We start from the raw sequence: 27,995 nt of genomic DNA, 5'->3' as shown, positions 1-27,995 counted from the left end.
CCTCGCTTTGTTGCTTCATCCAATAAAAAAGCCGCCAGAACTTGATTGGCTGTTGTTTATGGCGATACAATAACAGTATCAAAAAACGCTAGATTGAGTGACCATTTGTTGAGACCGTGAGTGAAAGCGGTTACACGCCTACATAGAAAAACAAATCATTCAGCTAATACTTTACAATCAGATGTTAGATGATTTATTCTACCGTGGACTATTCAGCCAGCGACCCCTTCCGAAGGACTCTGTGTTTTTGAGCGAAAGGATGAAGTAACGTTAGTTTCTGTGGCACCCTGAGCTGACCGCCAACTACAGTATGCGGCTTACTGGGAATATATGACCATTCATTTATGATTTTAATCTGTCCTACAATTACATTCACCCATAGTTTGATACAGAAATGGTATCGCTGACCATTTGTTCTTTATCTGTATCTTTTTCAAACCACCTGAATTGTCATACTTGAGCAGGACTGTGTGGATTTGGCACATTAATATGCAAGCTCGAGACGCAACATGTCTTTGTGCATGAATGCTGGATAATCATAACTGATCTGGGGAACAACAAGGGGAAACTCCCCCTCGGAAGACTTCTGAACAATGACCGGACCAAACGCCACCAGCGGCGGCTCAACTGCCAAGATCGGCAGGCACGGTCGGTCCAAAAGCACCAGTACCTACTGTCACACTACGGGTCCCGCTGCGGAATCCTCCTCGTCCACTGCCGCAAACAACACCAGTCGGTCGTCCGGTGAGGAAGACGAGAAAGACGGCGGGGTCCCGTTTTTCGTGAACAGGACGGGCTTTCCCATAGACAATGTCACCTGGGAGAGAATGTGGTCGCACGTCACCAAAGTTCATCCTGATGGACATGAGATGGTGGATAGAATACGAAATGCAACACACCTCCCAAAAGTAAGTTGAAAGTAGTGGACTAGAGTCTGTCTCTCAAAACCTGGCAAGCTGCCTATCTAAGCATTTTTGGTATAGCATATAGATTCCCTAAAATGTTGTCATGTTTGGAAGCTCATCTCTATGATCTTGGTATAGCCTGCACCTAATAAATATGATCCCCAAAATGCTGATATGTATGTGATATATATGAGGCAACTCATTTAATGCAATGCCCAAACATGATTTCTTGGTTGGCATTTTGGCAAGTTACTAGGTTTTGAGTAACAGCAAGCAACATTATGTACAGATGTCAGTTAAAAAATGTTCAAATGGACAATGGTCATACCTTGGTATTACCATGTTTTTGGACATCTTTGAAGTAGGCTTACATAGTACATGAATAAAACACTAATTTTTACCTTGGTATATAGGCTATATGTCAAAGTTTTCTTAGTAATTCATTACCTCAGTACCTTTTTTAAAGGGATTTTAAGTTTGGGGTCAGTGAGTTTTTATTTAATTTTATTTTTTAGTTAGTTTAGATAGTTTTATTCAGCAAGTAAGCATTCAATAGATCATAAGTGACAGTAATGGCATTTACAGTGTTCCAGAAGATTGCTATTTTCTATTCATCAAAAAGTCCTGAAAAACTTCCACAAAAATATAGGCTAATGCCGCACAACAGTTCTCAACATTGATGTTAATAATAAATATTTCTTGAGCACCAAATCAGCATATTAGAATGATTTCTGAAGGATCATGTGACACTGAAGACTGGATGGCTCATGCATCACAGGGATAATATTTAATAATATTACTGTTTTTACCGTATCAAATAAATGCAGCCTTGGTGAGCATATTATGGGAGGCTTCTTTCAGAAAACATAACATTTTACTGTACTTTTGGAAAGTAGTGTGTGCATACAGTAGCCTTATCTTTTGGTAAAACTGTTGGAAGTTTTAGCTCAAAACTGGTCTATTTGAAGCCGTATTTACAGGAATAGTGTTTATATATAAATAGCCTCTTACAAACTGTCATGCATGTGACCCAGTTTTCAAGCAGAGGAAGTGTAGGCTATGAGACATGTGAGCGGATTTACTCATCCATGTGTTTTCTAACACTGTGCTACATTGTCCCTGGTCATAACTGAATTAAAAACCAGTCAAAGATCCAATGACAACTATGCAGAAACACTCCTCTGTTAATGCACATGATATGAGGAATGATGCCATGTGACTTAATGTGAATTTCATTAGGATTAAAGATGCTGTCATGTCCCTTTATCACAATGTTGCTCTAACCTCCAAACATAAACCAATCAGGGCTGATCAGGCTTCATAGAGCATGCAAATGAAGGACCTCAGAGGGGATAAAGTGAGTCTTAATCACAGACTAGCCTAATCCTCAGTGCTCAGACGGACAGTATTCGCAGGGTCGAGACTCGAGATGTGTGTCTAGTGGCTCTTTTGTTTTAGTTAACACTATTGTGCATTCCTACACCCTCATATGTGCTGATGCGTGCAGAACATAAGCGCCTGATTGGTCAAAAGCGTTGAGTCAGATCCCCAGATGTTAAAGTGATTTATTAAGGGACATTCCCCACCAGCAAGTGTTGAACAGGTGCGTGGAGTGAATCCGTCAGATCAGGAGTCACTTGAACGACTGCAACACGAGCCAGACATTCCTGTTAGATCCATTGACAGTCCGTGGGAAAGTCCTAGCTAGCTGTGAACCCATAAATGACTGTATTGATAAAGAATCAGGGTCTCCCAGTGATAACCTTGGATCCGAGGACACTGCAGTTCTTATGTAAACAAAGCACATACTGGTACAGCGGTGTCAAATGTTGATGCAGTTAAACAGTGTTTGAAAGCTAAATTCAGAGAGCCTATTATTTTTCATAACACATCTTGCATCTTGCGGCTTTGTTTCTTGATATAATACATTTGCTGGAGTGCTATTAGGGATAATCTGTGTAATTCCTGTTATTTTGTTTTACAATTTGCACAAAAATATTAAGCACCAAGCTAGCACAAGCACTACTGTTTAAACATTGATAATAATAAGAAATTGTTATTGAGCATATTAGAGTGATTTCTGAATAATCGTGTGACACTGGAGTAATGGCTGCTGGAATAAATCACAATAAATTTCCAACTGTAATAATATAAAAGAAATGTATCCTTGATAAGGCTTCTTTCCCAAGACCCCAAACTTTCGAACGATTACCTACATTTCTGTATGCAATAGTACCTTTTGTACATCTTTTGGATTTGGTAATTGATATAATCCATTTGCTAGAGTGTTACTAAAGATAAGAAGCACAATTCCTGTTGTTTTGTCTAGCAGTTGGACCTTTACGGGAAACAAAACAATCTTTGAGTCATCATAGAAACTACACAATGTTTTTGAATGAAAATTGGTTTATCAAACTGAATTTGTACTCTGCAGTCTGCAATGACTTTGTTTCTGTAACAACTGAAGAGTCCACATCTGTTCTCTGAGACGACGGACAAATGCTCTGGGTGGCTTGATTCGTGAGTTTCAAGTTTCTGTACAGTCCCACGGGTGGGCAGAGGTCAGCTAACGGCCCTGTGAGTGTGGATTGTGCCCTATTTATTCCTGCTGACCTCCTTTCAGGGTAGAAGAGACCCAGTTGAGCCTGTGGAGAAGAGTGTAGATGTAAATGAAACCTCTCTCTGAGAATTCAGATGGTCAGAATCAATATTCAGTGTCATTTAGATACACTTTTTGGAAATCGATACGGAATTTAAAGACTGAATGTAAATTAAACTGATGCCGGCACTGTGATAAGATCTTTTGGAGCAGTGGTTCTCAACTGCTGGGTTGCTGGTCTGGAGAACACTGGAAAATAATGTTAAATGGACACTATGCTTTTTACTCCACTTTTTATTGGTGTTTTGTGTGACAATACAGATTCTGGACAAGTTCAATTCCTTTTTAAAGTTTTGTTTTTTAAGTCTCTTATGCTCGCCAAGGCTGTGTTTATTTGATCAAAAATTAAAGTATTAATTTCTTTTAAAAATACCATACTAATAACTCTCTAACACATTTGAATGGTAGTGTAAATAATAAAATGCAACCAATAATGATCTTGCATAGTTAGGAAAGCAAAATGAATGTCAAATCAAGCAAGGATGCTTCATGTAACATTTGTTGTTGACATAAAAGTCCAATTAAACTTGGTATTTTCATGCAAATTCAGCTCTTATTTGGCAAAGGGTACGAATTATTAATTAAACATAACTAAAGGAAGTTTAGCAATTGATTTTAAAGATAATTTTGTTGACTTTTATAGTGTAAAAATGTTTGTACTATGTTGAGTTGCCATTTGAGTCCTCAAGCTGAACCATTTTAATGAGGCTGTAAGTTCTTATGATGTTTGTCACACCTCACGTTTTTGAACACCTCTATATTTAAATGCTGAGAAAGAAGGTGTGTGTTTGCAGGAAGCACGACTGTCTTTCAAAAGATATTCTGCTCAGAACAACAGCATTGTTATTCTGCTATCATAATCCTTCGGCGCAGATTTCGACATAGTACCAGAGCCGGTGCCAGCGGAGTACCGAAGAGGGGACGTCTAAAGTAACAAAAGGGGGCAATAAAACAAAGTAGCCTATCCCCAGCTATAAAAAGTTGTCCATTCACATATTTGTCAGACCATGAACAAATCTGTCACTACTACAATTATGAAACAAAAAAGCTACTAAGCAGAGATAGCCGAGCATTGAATAATATCACTACCTAAAACAAAAAGAAAAATTACCTAGGGCAACATATTTGAAAATTTGACTCATCGATATCCATGAAATAAACGCCTTTTAAACCACCATACGCTCTCAGAAAAATGGTACAAAAGTACAAATACTGGTAAAAATGTCAGGTGGTACAACTACAGTACATACAACTATTTGGTTGTACCCCCTGACATGAAAAGTCAAAACCACTTCAGTGGTTTTACCATGAATACAGACAAGTTACCATGATACCACCATCACCAAAAGTAATTAACTGTGTCTGCATTACTATAAAACACACACTCATTGTGACGCTGACGCGTGTAACAGATGCATAATTTTAGAACAACCTGAACTGCAATCGGTGACAAGCAATAACAATACAATTAAATAGTCAACTAACTACGATTTATAAGCTTGCCTTCTAACATGAAAAAATAATTCATCATACCTTTAGCTTACTTAGAGCTGCGTTTTGAAGTTTGTAGGTTAATGTGTCAAAAGTAAGGTGCCAATCGAAATGTGACTTTACGAAACAGACTCTCCTTAAAGGTAGGGTAGGCAATTTCAGACTAGCTAGCAATAGCGTGCTAGCTTTGCATAAGATCCTACCCTCCCTTCAGAGCGTCTCCAAAGCCACGCCGCCTCCAAAAGACACGAACGCAAAGCGTCCCAAGACCAGAGATGGCATTAAATTACCTAATGTCTCAAAGCACATAACATTACAATAATAATGAACGTAAACAAGAAGATATAGCCTAGGTTATGTATGTTTCAATATTTAGACCACACATTTATCATGTGTTCGAAAGCTTCAAAAGTCGGCACAAACTGACAAGACTACCCTACATTTCTACAGTCTCTCATTCTCTCAAGCGGGGCAGAGAGAGATAAAGAGGAAACAGGAGATGATTCGCTTTCTCATTTCCTCCTTTGACCTCAGCTGTACTTCAACACTTCGCTTAATTCTGCCTGCCTTTTTAGGACAAGCCATGGATTAATGCTGTCAATGTTGCAGTAAAGAGCCTGTTTCAGATAGAGGACAGCCTTTTTTCCAGCTTTCATTAATTGCTTCTTTTCTTTTGAATGGAGGCTTGTGTGCGAGAGGACGATCTTTGTTCTTTGCTAATCCTCTTCACTGCCCTTTTGCAGTTAGAAGTGTCATTGTAAGGGTGCAAATGATCAATAAGGCACTGTTTCTACAGACGATAAGGACTTTGCATGCCATCGAGAGACTTCAGAATCTGATGAACCTTTTGGTTACAAGAGTAGAAAGGGCAATCCGGAAGTCACCTTGTGACTAGTTTGCCAACTTTAGCTGGATAAAAATAAGTGACACCCTCCATTTCTTTATTCAACACTCCTTCCCTCACTGCCAAGTGTAGTGTCTGTGTAACAGAAACAACCAGTAAGGTTGATTTGTTTTCCATTCATGAAATATTTCTTCTTATTATCGATGTTGAAAACAGTTGTGGTGCTTAATATTCTTGTGGAAACCATGCTATATTTTTTCAGGGTTCTTTGATGAATAGAAAGTTCAAATGAACAGCATAAATTTGAAACAGAAATCTTTTGTAATATTGTAAATGTCTGCTGCTTAAAATACTGTCGCTTTTGATCAATTTAATGCATCCTCGCTGAATTAAAGTGTAATTTCTTTTTTAAAAAAAGTACTTGTCACAGTGCATTCTGGGATTGCTTTGCCTATGACGGATACAATTCGCTAATCCTCTCTGTTTTCATAGCACCCTGTGCCATTGGTTCCAAACTTTAAGCCATCAATGTCAGTGCCTGATTGGCTCTATGCCGTCCAGAACTACATGAGAAACCTGCAGTATCCTTTTCCCCGCACAAACCATTCATTCTGGGAAAGTTTGATGGAAGTATTCTAAAACTCTGCCTTTCTGGTCTGGATGCATTATGAATTCATTGGTACTCGTTCCTTTGGAGTGTCAGTTATGCTTTTTCGCTCCGTGTAATTTATTCAGTTGGCTTGCTTGAGTCACTCAAAGTGCCTTTTTGGAATGTCAGACCCTTTAATGTAGAGTGATATTAGCCACGGGCCTGCATACTTCTGGCACACTGATACTTAGACATGTACTATACTACTTTATGGTTTGAGCAGCCATTGCTAGATCACTTCAGCTCACTTCAGCATATTAATGTTCATCATTGTTTGTGATTTAATATCTCTGTGTCTGATTTTCCTCCCACAAATAGATTGAGATCTGTGAGGGGTAATGAGGATGTTGGGTTCAACAGGATGGTCGCAGCTGTTCATGTATGAGTCACAATGGAAAAAAACAGGAAAATAAAAGTTCCTAAATTAGTCATACAAACTTTGTGTAGCTCCTTAACTTCTGACAGATACAACCACACAGGAACTCAGTTTTTTGAGATTAAGAAAACCAGACCTCTGAGTGGGTAAGTGATGCTATCGCTCAGGCATTTTCATCATCCTGTCTGTCTACCCTGTATTTCCTGTTTTTAGTCTTTTCCTGTTCCTTTTTATTTTACACTTATTTTACTCTTTTGATATTAATTTAGAAAGTGCTGGCATATTCATACAAAATACAGAACTTTTATCCAGACATTAACGCAATTTTTAGATTTATTTTAAATAAGAAATCGTTGACCGTGTATTGCATATATATATATATATATATATATAATTTTTTTTTCAGGTTGATGGAGACTGCCAGAGAGATGATACGAGAATCACTTCCCATCAAATGCCTTGAAGCAGTTATCCTTGGAATGTATCCTTTATCTTTATTGACAACAGTGTGGTTATTTTAGCAAAAACCATAAAAACGGCTTTCATTAATAAATAAAAAAGCTGAAATAAAATAAAATCAATATCATATTAAAAACTTAAACTGAAAAAAAAAAAACTTAAATGGAAATTAGAAATAAAATTACTAAAACCAATAAATTAAAGCTAAACAGAAAAATAATAGAAATATTAATAAATACTTTAATTGTGTATAATGAATATATATGCAGTATGTAAAGAAAACAGATCAGTTTAATACTGAAATTACTAAAACTTTAATAAAAATTATTTAAAGCTAAATAGAAATATAAAGAATATATTCATTTTATGAAAAAAAAAATAATATAACAATATTAATACTGATATAAAATAGTATATTAATAATAATAGAAATATAAAAAATTGTAATTGTATGTAAATAATACTAAAATAACAGTGATTGATAAAAGGCATTCTCTAATTGACCTTATTTCTGGTCAAATCACAAGGTCAAGAAAAAAATAAAAATGAAACATGCATAGAATAATCATTCACAATAAGATCAATAACATGCATTTAGAAAACGGAGAGGGTGGATTTTCATTTCATGCCGACTTTAACACTCATAATACACTTGCATTGTGGCTACTGGCTTGCACTCGCACTTTCCTCCGAAAATGTAAAAAGTTTGTTTTTTTGTTTTAGTCTTGAACGTGTTTTAGTCCCTGAACCAGGGATGCACCAAAATGAAACTTCTGGGCCGAAACCGAAAATTCTGGAAGCACTTGACCGTAAAATTGTATTATTTTAAATGAGCTTCTTTATATAATTGTAGCTATTATTATTGGACTTTTTAATTAAATTCAATAATTTTAATGATAATTAATTGTTTTGAAATACAAGCCAATAAAATAGAGCGGAATATTGAGCAGAGCATCACACACAGTGATAATGGCGAGAGCGAAACCTGAGCGCTGAAAGCCGAGGAGCGGGGCGGCATATATTTTCAGTGGTCGAAATTTCAATGCAGCCCTACCCTAAACTATAATTTAGTACTCATAAAAATAATTATTGCCATTGAACACTTGCAACACTGTTAATTAGTCTGGGGAAAGCCCCATTTCTCCCTTACTTTTATTGTTGTTTTTGATGTCTCAATTGCTAAAATTGTAATGGAAGACTAAGCAGCGCTCTATCAAAGGCAATGTGCTTCACATCACTGTCTTTCTTCATGATCTCCCACCCTCTCAACTCAGCCCGAAGCTTTTACTTTCAGCTGTTGCTAGGAAACTAGGAGTCGTAGTAGATTCTCCTTGAAGGCAGGCACAGCTTCCTGTCCATATAGTGGATGCAGCTGTGCCATTCAGTGCCACTGGGAAGGGTGTGTTCTTTCAGGAACTATTAATGCCAGTTATCTCAACAGACCCAGGCCAGGGGTTAACACAAGGTGCATGTCATCATCGTCCGCGCAAATGCCAAGTGTTGCGGAGAAACATTCTGGAGATCTGTTTTGCAGATTGTGATGTTTCACATGAGCCTCAGTGTAGACTTCACTTTGTGTTAAGCACTTCATGGCTCATTAGTTGTAAATAGATGCTTTCTCTCCGTGCAGATAGTGTTGAGCGGGAAGATGAAGGGTTCCAGTTTACGTCACTTTGAGATTTGTATCTTTGTGTACAAAACCCGTCTTTTAATCTACAGCGCTCTCGATGCAGTTCTCATAAAGTCGCAAAGGACTCAAACATCACAACGGACAAAGAGTGTTACACCGTGTCACAGACGCGATGCGATAAGATTCCAGCGACAAATAATTTGTCTGTCCACACTAGACGCGACTGCGAGATGCGTCAAAATCAATCAAAACCCACAGCCAATTAGAACAGCGTGTGGGCGGAGTCTCACGGCAAGTGTTACATCGTTACATCGAACTTCGACCAAGAGTAATCTTGACGGCACTCGCAAAGAAAATGGATAAGAAGGCTACATAATCAAATTCACAAATATTACACCATTTAAACATTATTAAAAATACATAGACTGAGTTACTTAAACAATCTTTGTCAAAGAATACACAGTTTGTTCACAGTTTGAACGTTCTTGTTTCCATTTGTTTATTTCAAGATCTGAGGTGAATTGTCCATTGTTGCTTTTACAGCTACAAAGCTGGAGCACTAAATGATATTCAAAGTCACAGTACACACTTTTAACATTAAATAAAGCACATAAACAGTACCTGAGATTATCATTGCCACACTTTGTGTTTGTTGTTCCAGCCGCGACGTTGGAGAAATAGAAACCGTTTCTAAAATAGAATTGCCGTGTGTTGCCTTCGCGGCTTGTTAGGACAAAAACTCTGATTAACATGGAAAAGATACCTTTTATCGCGTGACGTGGCGTGTGTAGTTAGGACACGGTGTTAGAGTATCAGAGAACACTGACGCTATTGTTGTTGTAAAGTTAAAGTTGCTGTAAGCTATTTCTTTTTTTTAAATGCCACACATAAAATATCACTGAAATAGGGGTCTTTAAAAATAACACTTGTTTTTGTGACAGCCCTAAGCGCTGCAAAAAAACAGTGACGATAAAAAGAGAACTGTAATCGAATGCGTTTCTGATTTGTTTATATATTTCTGTCGGCTGCATGGCCATATCAATTTGTTTTCTAACGTCACTAGCTTTAAAAATGCAACTTCGCTGCATAACGAATGCATAAAAGCAACCAGCTGGAAATAAACTAATGCTGCTAACAATCGTGACATTAAACATTTGGGACGGGCTTGTGTGTTTTTGTCACGTAGTTTTAACCTAGTAATGTTAGCGTCTTCTCAGCCTCGACAGCAAACATACTGCTGTTCTCCATTAGTGCATCATCTAGTCAACAAATTAATTGCTTTATAATGATATGAAAACACTAGTGCACTGGAATACCGTTTCATTGTCTTGTTTTGTAAAGTCGTCAAAAGTCTGTCTGCATATTCAAATGAAGACAAAATGAGTGCATTCTTCTTACTGTGTTCTTGGGACGTATAGCAGAAGTAATCCCCGCAGGTTTCAGAATGCGTGCCTTGCAGATAAGAATGTTGAAATTCACGGCACCGCCGCTGAGAGGATCACATGGCCCTGCTGATGGGTAATGTGATCCTCTGGTGTCTTCTCATTGTAACACTGGTGTGGGGTTTTGTGAGTGTGTGTAAACACACACGCACACAGAGAACGGAACTCAAAAAGAGCTGCGGAGGAACAAAACATATGGAATGGGCTTGTATTTTCTTTTTAGGGCCTTTTCAGACATGTAGATCTTTTGCTTTGTTCCGAAACAGGGACATTTTTTGTTACGTTTTATTCTTGGTGCGGTTCACTTTCACAAGGCAACATTTCAAAGCCCAAAATGTGTTTATGCAAGCCACATGTGAGCAAAACTGTCCTCTTATTGGTCTGAGTTCACCTGTTTACGTTCCTCTGCGTCACCTTTATTCCCGCTCTGACTGATAAATTCATTCATTCATTCATTCATATATATATATATATATATATATATTCATATATATATATAGACAGAATTCTTGCAATGCAGGGAGAAAAGCATTTACAAAGCATTTTAATAGGCACTCTTCATACTGAAAAAAACTGACAAAAACTCACCGAATCAGACAGTGCTGCTTTTTATATAACACATTTTCCATTATGAATTATGATACCTCTTAGTTTGTTGGTCCGTTGAGTCGGACTGCTTTCTCACCTCAACCGAACCACCCTGGAGTTCATTTTCAATCGGGCCGTGACCAAAATACTACAAAAAGAAATAAAGGGCTACAGTTAACAATCCTTCTTTTGAAGAGATCAAAATCTAATATATTTGCTTTCTCAGTGTCTCTGGACGTTTTATATACGATTCATCAGTGCACAGTATTCCTTAGGCAAATTCTTTTTTGCTTTACATAATGATCAAACCGGAACCATATCTAAATATCTAAAAAACAAAACTTGAAACAAGATAAATTTGAACAAAAGTAAATTAAAAGTATATTAAAATGTAGCAATTTTAATGTATCTTGTTTTATTTGATTTATTTTGTTTTTAAAGGATTTTTAGATATTTTAATGGAAATCAAGTTTAAAAAAAATAAACATTTTGTAGTGTAGAATTGTGAAAATTGTGTAGTTTTAGTCTGAGGAAGCTGATTTTCTTTTTGTGGACCACTGGAGTCTTTGATTAATAGATGAATATGCTTGTGTTATATAGACTACAAGCATATTGTGCTGGTGATTGTCTTCGAAAGGCAGATGGCAAAAAACGAAGCGGTTCCAGGACGCTGCGTTGTGTTGTTAGACACACATGGTTCAACAGATCTGTGGTATGTGCTCTTGGCTGCTTGTGCCGGACCCAACAGCAAAACGGCACAGGCGCACTGTTTACAGACAAGTGTGACGATAATGATTCATTTAAAGGGTGGTTGTAAAGCATCATTTCCTCATTTTAGCAACGTCAAGGCCACATGAATTCAAAATTAGCATCAGAAAGGAGAACAGCAATCATGCCAATCTCTTTCCAGTTTATTTGTACTCTAGTTCTTAAATTACATCATGGATACCCTAAAACAAACACCACTCAGTTTACTGATGTGATTGATGTCAGTAAGGTCAAAAAGTAGTCTTTTTTTGTCCCTGGTTGCAGAAGAATCCCGGTGTGAACCCTGCAGATTGACTCACAGCCTGGTGACTCCTGCCATGCCGCAGTGAACACTGATCGCTTACATAAGACTACAGAAGAGATCAGGCAGAGAGAAGGAAAAGCCTGAGGGGAAGGCTAGTCTAGTCGAGTGTCTGCTGACCAACTTCAATCGCGTCCCTGCAACTTCATGGAATCAGAAGGTTTTTGTTTGACTTGAGATGTTTGGCTTTTAAATTATTGTTAGAGTTTGTTTGTGAAATGTTAAACAACTGACAGTAAAGTCCAGTGATGCAAACTACTCGACCTTTTTTTGCAGAACTGCTTTATAGAAAAAATGAACTAATTTAACAATTGGGCTTTACTAAGTAACTGAAATCAACACCGGAACTGACTTCAGCTGAACAATGACACTGTTTTATTTTAAGAGCTGCCGGACAGCCAAAATGAACTGAATCATTGAATAATTTTCCTGTTATCACTGTAAAGCTGCTTTGAAAAAAAATTCATTTATTTAAATAAAGGTGACTTGACTTTTTCTCAAATAGTTTTAAATTTAAAATATACATGACTCGTCTAACTGAGTGTGACAAGACAGGAAACATTTTTACATTTTCGACAAATAAAAGTACAAGTGTGCATATTTTAATTCTAATATTATTTACAAATAGTTTCCCAACCACAATTAGACCTAGAATTTCCTTCACTGTTTTATTTATTTATGCTTTCCAAAAATTGCACTGTATTAATAAAGTTGACTTTCTTGTTGGTGCTTGCCTATGCAAATGTTGTTGCCACAATTAGAGAGAGTTATGCGGTTGCTAGTGTGTTGCCATGTAGCTTCTAATGCCTATATTGTAAATCTATGTAGTTGCTAGGAGGTTCTGGATGGTTGCTAGGGTATTGCTAGGGTGTTTTTGTTGGCGCTTTTACATGCAGAAGTCATTCCCAACATGCTAGAGTGTTATGAGTGGTTGCCAGGGTGTTGCTATGCAACTTAAAATGCCTTCAGTGTGTTATGTGGTTGTTAGTGAATTCTGAGTGGTTGCTAGGCCAGTACTAGGGTGTACTAGTGGTCTAGTGGTCTACTAGTGGTCATCACCACAATGCTAGAGTGGTTGCTATGGCATTGTTATGCAGTTTCTAGGGTGTTCAGTATGGTAGCGAGTGGCTAGATATGATTTGAGTACCTCATTGTAAATCTAAAGGATTATTTCTCATATTTCACCTGATTGTTCAAAAAAGTAACAACACTCCTCAACAAAACGCATAATTGGATGTGTCATTTTCTCATTTATGACTGTAGCACACATGGTTACACTCTGAATTTCCAAAATTGAGTTTGGAAGCACCACTTTACACACAAATTTGAGCTTTTACAAATCTTAAGTGAGTTTTAAATAAAAAGAGTTGTTTATTAATTGCCTGATTCACAACACTGATTGATTTTCAGGAAGTGTGACTGTAACCAAACTTACTGAAAGCACAAAGACAAATCAGATTTGAAAAATCAATAGTTCACATTAAGTTGAGAGGATTTGGTATTTTTCATGAAACACTTCGGTATCCTCCTGAATTTTAACAAAGATAACAATTTGGCATTTATTTATCACCTCATTCTCAAGCATCTGCTTTTTCTGGGCTTGAAAATGATTCTGAATGTAATCCAACCTGTCTTGAGTAAACCCATCACAAATGAACGTTAACGAAACCGTACTGTTAATAAAATCCTTGACCCTATTGCCGTTAGCTACCTAACCAACGGTCTGACCTCTGTGGAGCGGTTCCCCATCAGCTTTAAGACCCAGTTCTCCGGACACCACTTCCATCACGTGGTGCTGGGCGTTTACTGTAACGGCCGCTACGGCACCCTGGGTATGAGTCGGCGTGCTGACCTTATGGACAGATCTCTGAGCTTTCGTACGCTCAGCGAGTTGGTTTTCGACTTTGAAGACTCGTACCGCCGCTACCAGCACACCATGAAGAAGATCAAGATCGGCCTGTACGTGCCCCATAATCCGCACGTTTTCCAGCCTATTGAGTGGAACTATCTGGTGATCAACGCCTGCAAGCAGGGCCATGAAGACACGCGCAAAGAGCTGGAGAAGCACGGCCGTGACATGAGGATGAAGGTGAGTCAATACAATTTTTATTTTTTTTACATCATTGATGTACAATTGTATTTTTTTGTTAATATTTTAAATTAGTTTAAATTTGTATCTTTTCTGTGTTCATTTTAATTTTAGTAAAAATTTTGTAATTTTGTTGGGTTTTTGTCTTTTTTTTACATGCATGTATAGTGTTTGTATATAGTTCAATATGTATGAATAGTTTTAATACATTTTTTGTCATAGTTTATTTAGTTTTAGTTATTTTAGTACTTCAGCTTACACTAAAAGAAAATGAGAAATGTTGCCTTTCAACTAGCTGAAATAAAATACGTTTAGTTATATTTTATTTAATGTTTAATGTTTATTTTATTTTAAGTAATGAAAATGTTTTTATAGTTTTAGTTACTAAAATTACTTTGTTAATAGTTAATAACATGGCTAAGATTTACCCACCCATGTTTCATAAAAAAAAAAAAAAAAAATCAAAATATCCTAACTATAATATATTATTGATATTTTCTATAAGCATATTATTGAGATATTTTATGAATATATTATTGATATTAATATTTATGCTGCCTTAAATTTTGCCAAAATGACATATCTTAGGTTTTGGAACCGAGACCTACACTGCATCCAAAATTGAATACTTCCCCACTATATAGTATGCGAAAAACATTACGCCAAAAGAGTAGTATGTCGGAATACATAGTATTCGAAAAACAGTGGGCGAAAGTCCCTGGATGACCTACTCCTTGCACCAAGATTCAGAAGTGTGCATTCGATGGACACTTTACTATCCCGTCAGGCCATTGGAGGGGATTTATGAATGAAAGTGAAGCGACGCAACTGACGCTGGTAGGTCACGTAACAGTAACAACATGGCGGATGTAGTACGTCCGAATTTCATTCATACTACCCATATTCATGCTATATATAGAGCATACTTTTTTTAACAGTCACAAAGTAAATTCAAATTCAAATGTAGTACCTTCTCAGACAGTACGTGATTTTGGTCGCAACGCTGTCCATCTCAAAAACTAAGCTAATTCAGTGGGAACTAAATAAGGTCTGACTTCCTGTGTGGGGTGGAGCCACATAAAAAAAATCACGCTTGCCTGTACTCTGTGTTTTTTTTTAAGTAAACATTTATGTTTTACCCTGGTTCAGTTATGACTGGATCAGCAGAGTTCACATTTGTCCTTGGATGTCTCTTGAAGAGTTGCAGACTAGCCTTAGATCATCTGTATGAGTGTACTATGGGACATGTTTATCATGTAGACAGTAAAAAGTAGGTCATGTGCGCCCAGTTTCTCAGATGCGGCCTTGACTTGACCGCAGTCAGCTGTGACATAGTTTCCATGAATGGTGTGAGGAGAGAGTGGAAATTGCGCTCTGGATGTTTGAAAGGAATGCATGTTTGTATGGATGTTAAAAAAAAATGTGGGACCTTTTTTAAAACCTAAATGTTTTTGCAATTAGTCTTTAATGTTTAAGCTATATGAACATCTTAGAGCATGTGATAGGAATGTGTATATATATTTTTCCCTTCAAGATAGAATGTGCATTTTCAGAATGCTTTCTTGTTTCTTTTTTTTAAGTCTTTTTGACTAACTAATTATTTAAACTAGTCATCTTTGAATCAAGGACATAAATATATGTCTGTTTGCAGAAATTGATTGTGCATTTAAGACAACATGAAATCAAAATTGACTTTGGCAATCCATCTTGAAAGAGTTTCTTGATGTACTGAAAACCCAGCATCTGGCATCATCAGCATGGAGCCGATAGAGTCACTCATAATGAATTTCATTCTAAAAATCAACTACAACAATTGAGAACATTGCAATGTCAAGTTACCCCTCATCGCTTGTGCTGCTTATGTGGGGAGAGCACAATATATCGAGTGACTGAGAGATTGGGACATCTGTTGTCTAGTAAAATAATGAAGTTAATGAACGTCATCAAGTTAATGAACGTAATGTGGAGTCTTTCATAACGCTAGGTTTATTTGTGATGCACTCACTAATGAGAAAACACAGTGAGAGCGATTCAGCGTTTGCTCCCTGTGGTGTGAAAAAAGATTGTAGATTTGTCATTTTCTTGCACCGGATCCCTGTTGGGCTGATGATAGGCAGTATTCCTCATCTCTTAGTTTCTCAGCTTGCCTTTTACCACCTTGAAGATTTTGAGCTCTTTTTTCATTCTAATTGCCTTGAAATCTTTTATTTCATGAAGATAAAAATTATCTGTATTACCTCATGCCGCTATATATAATTTGATTTTTAATTTCACTTGCATAATATATTAGCTAATTCACAAATATAAAATAATAATAATGAATATGAAATCTATGAAAGTTTTAAAACAACTGGGTTTTATTACAGATCCTCAAGTCGTCCAGCGCTCAGTCTCCAATCAAAGAACGAAGCCGAGGCAAGTCTTTATCACCGCGCCGCCGATCAGCCAGCAGTCCCCAAAGACGCCAACACGTCCACAGAAGAGACAAATCGTAAGTAATGGACACTTTGATGTTGTGAAATACATCCACTTGTGGGAAAGTCGCTTGGTAGAAAAGTCTCTGTCAAGAAAATAAGTATAAATGCAGTCGTAAGCTGTTAGTGGATTATCGGCAGTGACTCGCCGTGACTTGCATCTGGCCACGGAAGCTTTAGAAGTAATTAGTTTGGGGTTCATTTATTAAATGTTGACACATTTTTAGTTATCTTCATTTTTTTTGGATGCTTATGTATGCAGCAGCAGCAAGCAAAAAATCTAGTTTCTATGAGGATACAGTGACAAAACATTGCTGGGATGTTAAAGGAGAACTCCGGTCAATTTTAACATTGAGCTCATTTTTTTGTACATTTGGAGTGCTGTCAATACAGAGAACAACGACAAAAATCGGTGTTGCTTACACCAAGTTATTCTATTTTTAAAATTTGCACCCTGTTGACTTCAATGGGGCAAGTACTAAACCTGCTTTTAGCCTCTTAACATCCTTGATGTGTCATTTAAAAAAAAGAATAACTCGGTGTAGGCAACACCGATTTTTGTCGTTGCTCTCTGTATTGACAGCACTCCAAATGTACAAAAAAATGAGCTCAATGTTAAAATTGACCGGAGTTCTCCTTTAACTCTTGGTTTGATTTTTGTATTCGCATATTTAAAAAGGTTACAGCAATTCTTAGTACTTTTGTTCATCAGCAGCATGTAGCCTATAGCAAATTCAGATTGCAATGTTAGCGTATATATTATCAGTAATATTATATGTTGCGGTGAAGTATGAACATTTGTTTTTGCGTTGTGTCCAATCTCAGACATGTTTGTTGATCCTTGAACGCAGCGGCCTAGAATATCTATTCCGCCAAGACCAAGCATATCAACACTGTCATATCCATTACCATGCCAAACACTCCAAGAGTTGTCATGACAGAAATATACACTGCTCGGCAAAAAAGAAAAGAAAAAAAAGTCGCTGTTTGGATTTAAATAGGCAAATGCTTAAGAGTCTATGATTGGATCATTATTGCAGTGATTATTATGTTTCTAGCTTATTGTATGTTTGGCAACAGTTCTTCTAACCCTAATTAATGGAGTGTGTAGCTTTTCATTTCTTAAAGACACACCATGGCCATATTCTACGATGGCAATGTCAAGATTCATCAGGATCAAATTGTGAAAGAATAGTTGCGAGTTGAATTGGCACCTCTGACTGAGTCCAGACCTTAAATTCAATGAAAGTCTTTGGGATGTGCTGGAGGAGACTTTACAGAGTGCTTGACTCAATACAAGATCTTGACCAAAAATGTATGCACCTCTTGATAGAAATAACATCACAACATTTATTTCCATCAAAAGGTGCATCATTTTTTGGTCAAGATCTTTATTCATGTGTGGAAATGATTCTTCATGCTCCCTCCCAGTGTATATTTTACAACAAAATTCCAACTCTTCTCTGAAAATAAGTAATTCTGACACTTTTCCACTTCAAATCGCATTCAGTTTGAACACTCCTTGACATTTGTAGACACTTCGTAAGCTTTTGTAGCAGTCACTAAGGTTACTGAAGACGACACATTGTCTGCTCATGTTTCGTGTTCATGCAGTGGCCTTAACCCGGTGCATTCTCATTAGAGTTGTGATGGTGACACTGCGAAACAGCTGGTGGTAATTCGTTGACTAATCTCCTCTAGCAGCATACGGTTTGCAGGGTCTCATGTTTCCAAAGCACGACCCTGTTCTTCTCGTCCAGGCAGTTGACTTTAATGTCTCTATAGCAGCACGGCACAAGTACTAGCGGAGAAACTCTTTTATCAAGCTGAGTGGACCAGAAAACCCCTTTTAGCACTGCTGATCACCTTACAAGGGAGAACTCGAGCTGCTTTTGTTTGTGGTGTTGAGGAAATAAGCCCCTGGGAAAAATTGGCAGTGCTCTGTATCTACTAGGAGCAGAGTCATAAAAAGTGACAGTGATAGATAGCAAAGCTTCCTCTCTAAAAAGAAGTGGCTGTTTCAGCAAGACATAAACACAAAGGGATCCCTAAGCTGTGGAAAAAAGATGTAGCGCAGGGAGTTAGGACTAGTTATTTAAGCAAAGTGGCATTTTAAACGCCTGCTCCTGTCAGTACAACTGCCCTCAGGCATTACACTGGGTTGGCACTCACTCTAATAGGATGTGAGTCCAATGCAACAGCTGTGGTGGATGCGGGCCTCACTGACATGTCACGCTCAAATGAACCCATGAATAATCCTTCCATATGAGCATACAGTGATAATCAGCAGGTCCTGTTGTGTTTTAGCATTTCAGAGCTCAGCGTCTGATGATGTAACTTTATCCTCTGATGCAATGGATTATGTTAAAGCCGGTGTGCTTTAGTTTGTGTGTGTTGGGGAGAAACTTATGGCGCGGTCACATTTACAATTTTTCAGCGAATTTTCGCAGGCAAATTCCAGTAATTTCAATAGGAATCCACGCAAAATATTGAACAAATCTGACTTTCCATTTTAGTTAATCAGTTTGTTTTGATATGGTATAATGATCATATGTAGTGATGGAAAGTCCAGTTGATTCAAGTGAATCGGTTCATTAAGATGGTTCATGTAAATGAACAGATTCAGAAAAATTATTATTATTATAGTCTTTGTACTATTTTCAGTTATGTAGATTTGGGTGTTTTTGTTGTATTTGGTATAAATGACACCCTAAATGAAATTAATTAAATTAAAACTTTTTTACTTAAAGGCAGGGTAGGTAGGATTTTTCTAAAAAAAAAACATTCCAAATTTGTTTAAACTGTCTTTATATACCAATACATAACTAAAATGTAAGTACTCTGAAAAAGAGAGTATAAAAATCGAGTGTCTGTAGACCTCTCACGACTGTTGTAAACACAGCTCATTATTTCCATTCACTCCACCCCCTCCCTTCTGAGCTCCTTCCGTGCCCCAAAACACATGAACATGCGACGCCAAACGCTCAGGCTCAGCTGGAAGACGCATTTATTTACCTGAGACGAGTGGAGAGGAAGGAGCGCAGTGCATGCAGTGACATCATGTCAGAATCACATGTAATAAAATACTTAACTTTATCACTATGAATATAAACAAATAAGATTTCTTTTAGTACTCACTATCAAGCTAGCATATCGATACTGGTAAAGTTTAAAATATAGCCTTTGTTTGATTCGGTAACGAGCTATATTTATAGGTAACGAGCTATATTTATAAGGCAAAGCTAAAAACAGGTTGCATTGATACACGTTTTTCCATTACAATCAGTTACACTGTGATGAAGGTGAATTTCGTGTAAGATTCATAACATATACAGTGTTTTGCATGTAAGAGTTTCCATGATGAAAACATTGTTGACTCTAATGAGGACTACACTCCGGAGACAAGTACTGCATCGTCGGTTCGAGGACAGGTCCGGGGTCGAGGGCGAAGCAGAGGAGGTTGTTCAAGAGTGCGGGCAACCAGGGTCCGAGGAAGTAGTTTTTGCCTTGTTTGCCTTCGCTGACTGCATATGCAGGTGCTTTGAATTTTGAATGCTCTTTCTCTGCCATAATTTTACTCTTCGTAGGTTCCGCGCCTCTCTTGCACTCCTCAAATCAAACGGGTGCGCGCGCATATGGGCAGATCTAGCAACAGGGGTGGTAGCCATGGTTGCGAGAGTGAGTGACAGTCGCCCAAACCAATCAATTGTTTTGTCCCGAATAGAAATAATGAGCTGTGTTTATTGCAGATTAAAAGGTCTACAGTCACTCGATTTTTATACTCTCTTTTTCAGAGCACTTACATTTTAATTATGTATTGGTATATAAAGACAGTTTAAACAAATTTGAAAAAAAGTTTTTTATAAAAATCCTACCTACCCTACCTTTAAGTGCTCAAGTAAGTGATATGTCTTAAACGGATGCAAGACAATGATCGTCAAAGATGCTCATCTAGCATATGTTTGTGTTAAGCAATTTAAAAATACCACAGCAACGTCCCCTCTGTGTTCTAGCTTGAGCCCATGAGTTTTGTTTAATCGCATGCATTGATGTCTAAAAAAGAACTCTTGATTGTTGTGTATTACAATGCTGTAATTATTCAGCCAATCTAATGCACCTCTCAGATGACATGCCATGAAATGATACCAAAGGTTAGACTGCAGATCTGTGGTCCTCCTGCTTCCCGATCGAAGCTATTTTTGCTGTTTCCTTCCAGCACCTTCCTGTCACATGCTCTGAGATGTTAATTACTGAGCCCCACACATTTCAGCTGCTGAAACACACCACCCATTTAACGTCAGCATCACCCTCAATTACACGGAAGAACTGCACAGCACACGCATCTCTTGGCAGATGAGTTTGTTAATTCACTTACAGTGGAAAGAATTATGAAGTTAAGAAATTAATTGCTCTCCAATGAACCTCCTCAGTTCTGCAGTTGATGATTATGAAGTTTTGCCACTGTGATAAAACCTGCAGCATGTGGCAGTCCCTGAAGCTCTCAAAAGGAAACATCTTATACAAATACAACACCTCTTATACAAATACACCTCTTAAAGTGATACACCTCTTGAATATTCTGTCATTATTTACTCACCCTCGTGTTGTTCCAAGCCTGTATTCTGTGTATTTTGTTCCATAGGACAGGGGTTTTCAGTCTTTTAGATCCTCATGCAAGGGAACCCCATCCTAAAATTTAAAAGGCATATATAGTTTATTGTACTAAGACCCAACTTATATTGTAAAAAAAAAAAAAAATTGTGTCTGAAATATTATTTGGAAAATAGCTCACATTATTATGTTTTTTTTTTCTACTCAGATTTATTATTTACTTATTTACTCTACTCTATTTACTCTTTTTCTCTAACTTTACTAACTTTTCTCTGTAACTCATTTAGATGTAACGTCATGCAACTCTTTTCAAGTAACTATAGTGACCACTGCTGTCGGAACTCCAAAGGGACTATATATATATATATATATATATATATATATATATATATATATATACATACACATATATATATGAAGAGTTCAGATGCAAAAACCTCTAAATGCCATCTGAAATTTCCTCCTAGAATGATCATTTTTGTGAAGCTCGTATATTTAAGTTCAGTAATTTCACTTAAATGGCAATGAAAATTACCTATTAATTGCCATTTAAGTGAAATTATTGAACTTAAATATACGAGCTTGATAAAAATGATCATTCTAGAAGAAAATTTCAAATGGCATTTAGTAGGGCTGTCGCGGTGAAGGATTTTCCCATGCGGTAATTTTGAGTGGCTCAATAGCGCGATATGCGGTTTTACCGCATTTATTAATTTATTTTGAATTATTTATATTTATTTGTTGCTATATAAATAAGTGTCACGATGTGGTCAGCATGCACAAAAACGAGTACATTTTCAGTAACCAATAAACCGAAACAAAACAGCGTCTCTCCGCATTGAAATCCTGTCACTCAGCGCGCAGTTGTTACGGCAACGGACTGTCTTTGAGTGAGTCATAAACCATTCATTCAATAACACGTTAAAAAACGCTGATTGATTCATTAAAATAAAGTAATGAAACAAGGTTAATTATTTTTAACTTTGAGCTCCACTTTTCAAGGCTCAGCTGACCAGCAACGCGTCGCATGGGTAACACTTAATAGAGACAAATGGCATTGATTCAATGCGCGACTCACTGAGTTTTGTTTGATAAAAACAAATATGTTAACAAATGATAAAACCATGATCGCTGCGTCTTATTATCATTATTAACTTATTTAACATTCAATACACATGCACGAAGTTCAAAACAAGGAGGGAATAGCCTTATGAAAAAGAAAACACCCGAATATTGCGGTTGCTGCGGTTACTTGATTTCCTCTGCGGTTGGCTTGTCAGTAGCGCGGTACTGCGATATTGCGGTTATCGCGACAGCCCTAGCATTTAGAGGTTTTTGCATCTGAACTCTTCATATATATATGTATATTGTAGTCTGTATGAAGTATACTGAAACCATATGATAAGTTTGTTTGTACAACAACTTGTGTAAAACTGTTATTGTACTGTATTGGCAAGAGACTTTTTGTGTATTTTTGTGTTCTATGGAGGAAATAACAGTGTATGGCTTTGTAACAACATGAAGGTGAGTAAATAAGAAAATTTAAATTTTAGGTATTATTTTAATATTTCTTTAATGTTGCAATTAAATGGAAGTAGCGACAGGATTTCTTCCATATTGGATTTCTTCCATTTTGCGACGTACATCTGAGTGAGACAGATTATCAAAAAAAAAAAATAATAATAATAATAATATGTAGGGCGAAGTCTTGGTTCTCTGCAACAGTAGTTTATTGGATGGACGCAGATCTGAATGTGAGCTTGTAGTCGATTATCAGAAAGGGGCGGAATACGCCATCAGAAAAAAGTCTGTCGTTTTCACTGGAAAATCCGATTTGGGCATCTCTAATTAATAAAGATATGAAATGCCCAGAAGATAAGATGAAAATATGCATCTGATTCTCTCCAGACTTTCCACATGAAGTCTGTTGAGTGAACGGGAAATTCCACAGGGAAAATGAAATTTAGCTCTGGTACAACAGATCTGCTCCTGCCCTTTTCCTGAGTCCCCGCACTGTCAAAGTGCATTATCTCCACTCAGGGCTATTTCTAACACACAGGATGTTTGCTTGTCTACAGGCTCACCCCCGCCTCCTCCGTCTCCCCCTTTCAGTCGTCCTCAGATGTCCACATAAAATGCGGACAAACACTTTCAATGCCGACTTTATACATCTTGTACCCACAGAGTTTGGACTGTTGAGAATGCAAGGAGTGTTCCTGAAGGTTGTTCTTCAGTTTTCATGTCAAAAAAGTAGTGCGTTGTGAAAAAATAAGCTATATAATTATATATTTCGAACATTGGCATAACTAGACTGATGATTAAAAAATAATTATAGCTTTGTGCCGTAGGGTTGAGTTATAAAAGTTTGTTTGTTTTGACTAGTCACAGCTATTGTTGGCGTGGTGACTACAGTGACTAATCAATTTACATTTGTTTGGTAACACTGATGTTTTTTTTTGTTTTTTTTTTGTTGTTGCCTAAGAAACATTCATTCATGTTATGAAGGAAGGAATTGTAAAAGGTAGAGCTGGAGCGTAGAGGATCTGCCTTGTCACTGCTGTGCGATTGATCGCCTGACGCTGAAGCACCTGCTTCAAATAACCAGCATCAGTCTAAAGAACATGGAGGCTTATTGATTATTTCACGAGAGTAGTAGCATAAAAGTGAATGGTGGAAGAGAGAATGTGATGGACCTTTAAAGGCAACAACAGTTACTGCTGTGCTGGAGGTCTGTGACGGTTCTTCAGCAACACTGTGTTCTCAGCAGGACTGAGGGTGGAGGTTGAACATTATTGTGATTTATTCTAGGAAACAAACTTGTTGGAAAGATCAAGTGAGATTTAAACTAGACCAATGTAACGGTTAGTTCGGGTCCACAGCTTGCATTCATGTAAAAGCATTTAAAATGTTCAATATTTCATCATCTTGAAATTATAAGGTTCTATCTGAAATTTTTGCCAAAATTGAGCTATTCGCATATTTCTATTCTGGTGCTTAACATTTTAATGTTGTGTATGTTTTGTAATTTTTTATTTAGAAAAGAAAAGTGTTCTATCTACAAATTCAAATGTAATGCAAAAAAAAATGAAAGCTCAATATCACAAAATCGCTCAGAATGCAGATAGAACTTTATAATTCCAAGGTGGTGACTTGTATTAATTCACTTTTTGGTGTTAGAAAGACAGTTGTCGGTGAAAAAAAGAAATTAGCTGGTCTTATACCATGGTCTGGGTGAATACTCGATTCTGATTGGCTGCAGGGTGTCCATTAAAAAGTGATAATGTACACCTAGGAAAGGTGTCCCGTCAATTTGCCTGATGACAGTTCTAAATGATTGCGCTGGCTCAAACTCACTGATCGACTGCTGCGGTCGGGTCGCTGTGGCCACGTTGCTTGGCAACGCCTGTATACGGGAGATATTAAATAGTGCGCTCGACTTAATAAATAAAAACCCTCACGATTTTTACTCTAAAACACATTAAAGTATTATTAATTGATTAAATATTTCTTTCTTTCATAAGTGACCATGGTATAAGCGGGTTAATGCCCTTCGAGGTGTCCATTGTCAGGTATTAATGGACTTCGCTGCACGTCGGACGGTTTACGCCTCGCTGTCGTCCATTAATACCTGATAATGGACACCTCGTCGGGCATTAACCCTTACATATTATGTCTAATGTCAGTTACTCAATAGTAAAAGTAAACTATGTAGGTTTATTTGTCAGGGACTATATCTTCAAATGGAAGGATGAATTTACTTTGATATAAACATTTTAATGTAAGATTGTGGCCTTAATATTTTTATTACTTAGTGTTTTCAGACCAGTTCAAACGTTTGGGGTCAGTAAGATTTTTCTTTTAATTAATAAATTTATTTAGCAAGGATGTGTTAAATTGATCAAAAGTGACAGTAGAGACATTTATAATGAAAGTAAAAATATTTCTATTTCAAATAAATGCACCAAATCAGTAGCCTGGCAAGCCAGACCTACATCAAGATGTTGGGTCTGGCAACTCACCATAGACACGGCTCAATCCGAGGGGCGGGATAAACGGCTGTCTTTCAAATTCCCTCTGCACGCAATAGGACAGCGCTTCACCCAACCAGAGCGTTTTCCCAACAGCGGAGCTAACGTTAGTTGATAGATTCAACTTTTGAATCTGGCCGGCAAAACTACGAACATATCTTCCTTTTTTAAGAATGACTTAAGTGCCGTTCTTTGCTCTTTTCTCAAAGAAAAACTTAACTCCAAGTCCTCCAGAGTCGCGGACAAAGCCGATTCGAAAGACTGTTCGCCAGAAGCAGCAACTCTTCTTTGTTTTCAAGTAGCAGGGAACCGTCGCAACTCCGTCGTCATTATGTTAAGCCCGTCCCGCCTACTCTATACACGACGTGATTGGCCTGACCCAATTTAGGTTTTTGCAGCTCGAAAGTCAACGGAGAGTTGCTAGACTACCCTTGCTGCAAAATACAAGGGTGCGTCTAGATTTCTAGGCTACCAAATCAGCATATTAGAATCATTTATGAAGGATCATGTGACACTGAAGACTGAAGTAATGATTCTAATATGCTGATTTGGTAGCCTAGAAATCTAGACGCACCCTTGCGGCAGCAAAATGTATGTAATGAACTGAACTGAACTGACTGAAGTAATGATGCTGAAAATTCAGTTTTGCCATCACAGGAATACATTTTATTTTAAAATATATTAAATGGTTAGTTTACGCAAAAATGAAAATTCTTACCCTCATGTTGTTCCAAACCCGTAAGACTTCCATTCATCTTCGGAACACAAATGAAGATATTTTTGATGAAATCTGAGAGTTTTCTTTCCCTCCATTGACAGCTACGCAACTACCACTTTGACATTTCAAAAGGGTCATAAAGAGATCGTAAAACTAATCCATATGAATTGAGTGGTTTAATCCATATTTTCTGAAGAGACACGATCGCTTTATATGATGAACAGATTTAATTTAAGCTTTATTCACGTATAAACATTCATCAACGCACACATCAGTTATGATAAACAGAAGTATATTAGCATCACATTTTTTATATGTATCTTTTTTTGTCTTTTTACACTCTCTTTTTACAGAGGTGGTTGATTCTGCTCTAAAACAACTAATCCATGACCCAAATGATTTGCCATATGTGTCATTATGCAACAATAATCTCTAAAATGAAACTAACATAAACATGTTTATTTGCAGGCCAGCAGCCCTGGACAGAAAGCCAGCAGAGCTCAGCACTCTCAGTGATGGCTACCAGATCCGCATCTGAGACACCACAGCTTTATCCACCACACGTCCTCCCTCCACCCATGATGTTTTTAAACACTATTTAATGCACATTGTCAACTGTACAGTATATTAAACATATTTATAGTTGTACTTCCGTGTTAGAGGAAAACTGGGTAGGTGCCCTTCTCAAATTTAAAAGATAAAAAAAAAAATCTTGATTTTGAAATGTTCTTTTTCCAGCCAAAGCATATTTTTATTAGTGGAAATTTTAAGTAGGAACCAAAATCAGCTTTGCTAAAGAACGTTTTAGCCAAATTATCGTCAAGCATTTTAGAAGACAAAAAAACATGGAAATGTGAGGGGGAGCTGTATTTTCGGACTGAATCTTCACTAGCAGTGAGAGCTGGAGTGTGAATGGATTGTGTTTGGCAGAGAGATGAAAACCTCGGTGCCTCGTGCTATAGTGGTGGTAGTTTTGGAGACTGACTGTCCCTTTTGTAGGAGAAGACAGAAGCTTTTTTTGCCAGAGGCGCAAGTACGCAAGGGACCAGAGCATCAGAGAGCTTCCCATTCTGCTCACAAGAACTGTATTCAATCCAATTTACTTCTTTTTTTGTTGTTGTTGTTGTTGTTGTTACACAGTCGCAAACACTCCGGTAATATGTATGGAATGGACATGATAATAGAAATAGTTTTTAAATGTTTTGTATTATTTAAAAAAAAAATCGTTCTTGTTTTTACTGGTTGTTTAACCAGTACAGTGTTTTGGAGTATGATGTTTCATTTTTTTTTTTTTTTTTTTAAACAAAATCTCTCAGAGGTGTGAAGGTTGTGAAGGTTGCAACCATCCGTTGCATATAATCCTTAAATTCCCACACATTTGTTAGAAAAATAAATATATTTCTTTTTTTGCAGCGGCATAGTTATAAGCCTTATCAGCTTGGCTAATGAATATAAGTTAAAGGGATAGTTCACCCAAAAATGAAAATTCTGTCATCATTTACTCACCCTCAAGTTGTTTCAAACCTGTATGAATTTCTTTTTTCTGCTGAACACAAAATAAGATATTTTGAACCAAACAGTTGATGGACCCATAGTATTTTTTTTCCTACTATGGAAGTCAATGGGGTCCATCAACTGTTTGGTTACAGACATTTTTCAAAATATCTTCTTTTGTGTTCAGCAGAAAAAAGAAATTCATACAGGTTTGAAACAACTTGAGGGTGAGTAAATGATGAAAGAATTTTCATTTTTGGGTGAACTATCCCTTTAAGCAGATAAGTGGGTTATTACGGAGCCCCTAAAGGAACATGGTGATGGGAAAAAAAATATATTTTAAATATAAGAAGGTTTTTGCCATCCCCCTGAGAAACTTTGCTGTGAGCGAACGCAAAACTGGTGATGGAAATAATATGAAGTGGGAGGAAACAACTAAATTTCAATGCTTTTTTTAGCGAACACAAAG

The 27,995-nt window shown here is 37.2% G+C and overlaps 1 protein-coding gene across 1 annotated transcript; it reads left to right on the top strand.

Annotated features, from left to right (window-relative positions):
* Positions 1-51: 51 nt before the first annotated feature.
* On the top strand, positions 52-27,320 carry vash2 (vasohibin 2). The gene is made up of 7 exons (XM_081378506.1): positions 52-908; positions 6,392-6,480; positions 7,014-7,070; positions 7,331-7,405; positions 13,820-14,201; positions 16,568-16,692; positions 26,501-27,320. The coding sequence occupies exons 1-7, from the start codon at positions 594-596 to the stop codon at positions 26,568-26,570; spliced, it is 1,113 nt and encodes a 370-aa protein (XP_081234632.1). The 5' UTR covers positions 52-593; the 3' UTR covers positions 26,571-27,320.
* Positions 27,321-27,995: the final 675 nt, after the last annotated feature.

The sequence above is a fragment of the Scardinius erythrophthalmus genome (genome assembly GCF_964197995.2).
Source record: "Scardinius erythrophthalmus genome assembly, chromosome: 11".
Taxonomy (NCBI): domain Eukaryota; kingdom Metazoa; phylum Chordata; class Actinopteri; order Cypriniformes; family Leuciscidae; genus Scardinius; species Scardinius erythrophthalmus.
Note: the sequence above shows the minus strand (reverse complement) of the source record. Positions and strands in the feature narration are given on the sequence as shown.